The 6246-nt window shown below is 51.9% G+C and overlaps 1 protein-coding gene across 1 annotated transcript in view; it reads right to left on the minus strand.

Moving 5' to 3' along the window:
* Nucleotides 1–6246, minus strand: part of LOC113209561 (furin-like protease 2) — a 154266-nt gene that overhangs the window by 93566 nt on the left and 54454 nt on the right. Inside the window, exons 2-3 of the mRNA XM_052265690.1 lie at nt 5663–5822; nt 512–684 (exon numbers count right to left, since the gene is read on the minus strand). Coding sequence (XP_052121650.1) covers nt 512–684; nt 5663–5822 — 333 coding nt within the window. The remainder of the gene's footprint in view (nt 1–511; nt 685–5662; nt 5823–6246) is intronic.

Below are 6246 nucleotides of genomic sequence, written 5' to 3' on the forward strand. Positions count from 1 at the left end.
TGAGGGGCGGGCTCAGGTGTGATAGGAGGCCGGCTCCAGAACTCAAACTCACGCGCGCCGGGGCTGCTGAGCGGCCTGAGCCGAAGTCTGTGTGTGCGCGGGAGTTCATATCGCCCCTGGCCTTGGGGGCTCGAGGCCTGGCAGGCGAACGAGCCGCCCGGACGGGGCTGGCGGCCCATGTGGCCCCGGGCCAAGGCGTGCATATTAAGGTTGGGATTAGAGGAAGCATGCTGGTGCAAACAAGACCGAAAAAAATGAATTGTGCCAGCACAGCAGGTCATCCTCTTGACCGTGAATGCCTCCAATATACCGTCTCTACATCCGCATCCTAAAACACCTACCCTACCCTGTATATGCTAAGGAGCTAAATTATTCATTGCATCACTTGTGAAAACTTGAATGTGACGACATGACAAAACATCGTGTGACATTTGACGTGTCACACTTGTTTTCCAGTTTATTGTGAAAAAGATAAGTTAGATGTCAATCTTAAGGTGGAACTACTACTCACCGTAGATACGCCCTGCAGAAAGGCACGCTTGGCCAGCGGGCCGGGCCCGTCCACCGTCTTGCCGTCGTCCTCAGGTCCCCAAGACGCCGAGTAGATGTCGATGTGCGACGGGTTGACGCTGAGCGCCGCCGCCTCCACGGCGTCGTTGACCGTGCCATCCAGCATGCGAACGCCTGCAGAGAGACAGAGAACACGTCATCAGTGAGGTGGTCTGGCAAGGGAGATTAATTAACTGCAATAAAAGTGAGGGAAAATATTATTCCGGGGTCTTTCAAAGACGAGAAGAAGGGAGGGTGGCAATGCATTCATAATAACACCGCTGTCTTGGCAGACCTCCCCCACCCCCCTTTCCCTTCATCTTAAGCCACGCCGCAAACTTTTCACGCGCGGCTAAAGACAGTCATCCGTCTCCAGACTTGTTACATCCCGGGGATTTAACCTTATTCTGGAAGTCGTCGGCCGCACCTAACGCGGCTAAAACGAGGCCGCCGAGTCATGAGGCGGACGCGCAGCAGCCGCAGCCCCGCCGCGCCACCCGCGGAACAAATGCAGCCGCCAACTACATCAAGAAGTGCTTCTTCACCGCGCGGAAGAGCGCCAGCCGGCGACACGCACACGCACACACACACACACGCAAGGCACACAACCACACTGATGGGAAAACTTGCAGGCTCCCGGTTACAGGCCGCGTAATTAATGTATTCATCATCCGCACTTGATGAGCCTGGTGCGACACGCCCCATACCCCACCTCCACGCCACCCCTGACAAAGAATGTCAAGCAAATAAAAACGTGGCAAGGCGGAAAGTATAAGAGGAGCAAGTCGCGGAGAGGGAGAGGAAGAGGGGGGGAGGAGAGGGGGGGTTTATCCAATGCGATGGCTGCCACCGCCTCCCCGGGCGAAGACAAGAAGGCAAGCAGCTTATCAAGGGTGCGGTCCCAATAGCAAGGCTGGAAGAGGATGAGATGGTGGTATTCCGTCCGCTCCATGAGACTAGCATGGGCTCGTAGGAACGAAATGTGGTATTGTGTTGTTACCCAGGTTTTATTGTGGTTAAAGTGTGCGCTCAGCCCGTGATAGCGGGGCTAGAAAAGAAAAAGAAGACGCACATTCCAACAAATCCGTGATACGACACATTCTATTTGAATCGCGACGCGAGGCAACATTCACTTTTGATTGAATGTGAACGCCACAGTGCACCAAGGAAATCATATCGTTTTTATTAAGTAAATTACTCCTGTTTCAAGTAGGTTGTACTCGGGTTTTCACAGGTTTCACTTAAAATAGAGTGAAAATTTGATTTGGGTACGAGCAATTTATCTCTTTGAGAATGAATAATGCATCACAAGACACTATTTCAATGATATTTTCACTTTGTTTCAAAAGAAAAATGAACTTGTGCATATGCAAACATGCAAGTACAAATGATATACTTGACACGAGAAATGATTTTTCTAGGTAAACGTATTGGATTATCAGTAATAAATAGTTTCAGAGCATACAAAACCAACCCTAGAAATTCATGCCAAAACCTCAAAACCTAGGAGCTCTTTCCCAATCCATTGACTTCATAGACGGACAGAAGCAGAAGTGAAAGTTTTTGGTCAGTGCACCTTTTGTCCGCCATCGCTGACCCAATCAACACTAACCTTCACACCTATTATTGCTTAAACGATAGCGAAGCACATTAGTCTAGGGGGACGTAACGGTGTTTCGTGAGATATTGTGAAGCCTGTTGCGCGAGACGTGATCTGACGAACATCTACCTCGTTATTTAAAGACTCGAGTTGCGCGCTTAGATGACATACTCTTCTTCTTTTGTTATTAAAAATTTCCTTCTCATGTGCGGGCGAGCGTTACTGTTTGCAGTCCATTTGCTGGCGCGCTTTACATGGACACGGCGGCGGGTAGGAAGAGCGGGAAAGAGGTGCAGAGAGTGGCGGGGAGCTTTCAACGACGCTCCTGTGCCTTGCGGCCATTATTCGGATTTCAAAAACGGGCAGAATGAAAAGCAGAAAATCATATGTCGAGGCAAGCAGCGCGGCTTTCCCCCGGTCGTGTTTTCGCTTCCCCTCTACCTCTCCCCCTATCGCCGCTGGGGCTTAAACTCACCCATGAAAAGACATGCGACGCGAGGCACCATTCAAAGACCAATCTGCAAAATAAATATACCGCTACATCTCTTTGGGCCAATTAGCAAAGGATTCGGCTGGTGCTGTTGCTGTGCTGGCTTCGCCACCCCCCGCCACGCTGTGCGCCCTTTCCGGCGCGACACTCCTTTTTCTTTGTCCCGTTCACTCCCCCTCCCTTCCTCCTCTCCTCTCCCCGCAGAACCTGCGTGTGCGCTTCAGTCATCGATTGTCGCTCTCAGCAAATAATTGCCAAGCATTAGCATCGCCAGGTAATTACAGCTCGCTGCAGGTACGATCGAAGGCGAGCAGTTCCTACGGCACAGCCGTTTATTAGGAAGCTTTTCCATCTTACCCTTTCTTTCGCCGCAACATCATGAAAACTTTGGAACTTTTCTCTGGACAGGAGTACGAGCAGGTTCACTATGATAAAACAAGTGTTCGACCGCTAAACACTTCAAAGTCGTGGGATCGTGGGCAGATCGTGAGTTGAATGCACTGATGAAAAAGATTAACAGGTTGACAGGTCGTGTTAATTTAAAAACGGAGTCATATTGTTGAAAGCGGCAACATCCAGTCTTTTCTGTGACGCTCACTTTTTTTATCGTTAGTCGAAGAAAGGGCTGTGGCAGCAGTAAAACCCGGTAAAACCGCTCACCTCCTGCTGTATTGATGGCATTCCTGATTGCGTGAGCTATTGGGGGTTGACCGGAGGAGACCAGAGGAGGGCGTAGAGGTGGGGAAAGGGGGGGGGGGGTGAACTGCTGACCCCATCCTTGCCCGGTCCTACAGCCGCAGCAGTCCAGAAGGAGCTCGGACCCGAGGAAAAACAGTAGCACAAGCGGGCTAATACCCCCGAACACCACGGCGTTGCCATAAGTCTCTTTCCCCTTTCACTTCTTCCCGGGACGCACTACCGCCGACCTGCTCCCGCTATTTGTCTCCCTAAATGCGTCCGCAGCCCGCTTGAGAGATCGCCGCAGAAAATCGTAATTATTTCGGCGGAAATGGCGGCGTGTCCCGTGATACGGCTCGCCGGATCCTTCCATTACTTTCACCCTCCGCGGGACCCTCCAGCCCAACGAATCCTTTCTGACGTCGCGGCCTAATTACTTTCATTCCATACAGGCTAGTTTAGTTTAATTTTTCTTTATTTTAAAAAAAAGTACATAAACGATTTTAAATTTAGCTAGTCAATCGGGCGCCGGCCCCCCGTCCCCTCGCCCGCCCTATTGGCCTGGCATCAAAGAGAGTCCCTCAATCAGGATTCCTTCTTTTTCGCCGCTTGCCCGATTCTAATTTACGTTCTGAATGGGCGGACCGGGCAGTCCATCGCCCCCTTAACGCCATCGCCAGGGCATTGGCACGCAGATGTCGCAGTCAGAAGAGTGTGTGACAGAAACGTACAAGTTATCTCGTGCATAGCAAATGTGGCATGCTTCTAACATCCAAGTAGGCAAGGTTAGGGAATAAGTGCAACCAGCTGCCGATATGCGGCAACTTAATCACAATGTTGTAAATTTGTCAACAAAAAAAAAAATCTCCACTTTGACCGACCGAATAGCGATTCGCACACTTGCAAAAGTGTGTATGTTGTACTCTATAGCAAACACACAAAACGGCCCCGCTACGCAGTTGCAAATTATGAATCGGCACGGGCGTGCGAGGCGCGCTACCTCAATCCGAGCGAACTCCACCATATCTGCAAATGACCCGCGGGCGTCAAGGGGAAACCGCTTACATCAAACAAACAAACGTATATCGCTCTTAATTGGCCGGGCCGAACGCGCCCGTACAAACTCTGGCGTGAAGCCGTAGCGCGGGCGCGCGCACACACTCTGGCGTATGGACGAGTGTTTGCACGGCTTTGCTTTGGTGCGCCCGCCCCGGCGGGGCCCCGGCACGCTCCTGGAGGCGTGGCGTGGTTCGGCCGACGAAACTTAATTAGTTTGGCTTCACCGCTGAGTCCCCCCTCCATAGTAAAGCACACGTACACAATCTCTCCCTCTCTTTCCCTCCCTCTCTCCGCTTTTGCCGCTCTCTTCCCTCGACCGCGGCTCTCTCTTTCGCACACGTGATGGAAGGCGAGGCACCCGACCGACGGGTAGTAGCCAACAGGTAAACTCTCCCCCTGCTACCCTTGCATCCCCACCACCAACCCCACCACCCGCACCCATTCTGATGGGGAAAGAAAACCAAGACGAATAAAAGGGGGAGTGGCGGGGGGTGCAAAACGGCGTTTCCGTCTTCCGCACTTGTTTCGTCTGAATCGACAGAGCCGTCGCGCTGAGCCCGGCCGCGGCCGGGGCGGGCAACAGGCAGGCAGGCCACGGGCGTAGTAAGTCACCGGGGGGACAGGGCAGGAGGGCCGGGCGAAAGGGATTCAGGGGCTTTTTTGTCCCAGGATGAGCTATAGCCGCCGTGGCCCACACGGAAAGAACCCCGACGTTGATGTAACGCCAGACACGACAGGCGCGCACAGGCGGCTGTACAGCTTTTTTCCCCGCACAGAGCAGCCATCGTACCGCCGCCCGTCAGGTGCATACCTGTACACTACAAATCCCATGGAAGATGTTGCAAGGGATGCTGGTAGCGCGTGGAGGGAGGTCGACTTTTAAATGTATTTTCAAAATCAAAGGCAAATCTGTTAATTTGAATTCAAAATTTCGGAAACTCGTAAGGTAATGACTCTACATTACGTAGTTACGGTTGCACCATGTGACGAATGGACATGACGCTGTAACCATCGTTAAACTGCATCTGAAGTAGACCCGGTCTGCGAAAAATTTCTTTGTGAAATTATATCTTTTTAGACAGTCCCTAAGACTGCCTTTACCAAAAGGCAAAGTGCCCCCAACCCCTACCTCCCTTTCACGGACTGTAAAGCGTATAGAGTGACCTTTCTTTCCCGAATAGAGCGACGCTCGCGAAAATGACTCAAAAGGAGTCTTATTCGTAACTAAAAATATCGCAAAAAGTTACTCGAAACGAGCGATGAAATTAATCGCTACCGCTACTGACCTCCTATGCTGGCGTGGTACGCGACGCCCACCCCGCAGAAGGTGTTGAAGGCCTGCGCCGCCACCTCGCCGGCACACCGGGTGCCGTGCTTGTTGTCCCCGTTGTCCCGTGGCGTGGGGTCCGGATCGCCGTCGTTGATGTCAGCCGAGGCCATCGGGTCCTGGAAACACAACAACAGGTCAGAGCTTCATACATGAACTGCCGCGGGGGCGCACGGATATCGCGCGAGCATCCATCAGCTTATACCGTACATCAAATAACCAATGGCAGCGCGGGACATCGGAAAGCAAATTCGCGTTTATTGTTCCACCGTCATTAATTGAGTTACGCTGGGCAAACAATGTGAACGAAACAATGAAGGGGACAACTTACGACCGCCGCTGCAACGTTTATTGACTCAAAACTATAGGACATCATAAATGATGAACGAGAGGACCCAAACAATGAGGATAGCCCAAGGGTCACCACCAAGTACTCACTGTACGAGACATAGCTATTCGACCCACAACATTTCCATTCGATTTGAGTTGCCTACTTCACCGGCATTCATTGGCTGAGCTTGCGAAGCCTTTTGCTGTGATGTG

This window comes from Frankliniella occidentalis, unplaced genomic scaffold (assembly GCF_000697945.3).
Source record: "Frankliniella occidentalis isolate FOCC.00 unplaced genomic scaffold, Focc_3.1 Scaffold29, whole genome shotgun sequence".
In the NCBI taxonomy this organism is placed as follows: Eukaryota; Metazoa; Arthropoda; class Insecta; order Thysanoptera; family Thripidae; genus Frankliniella; species Frankliniella occidentalis.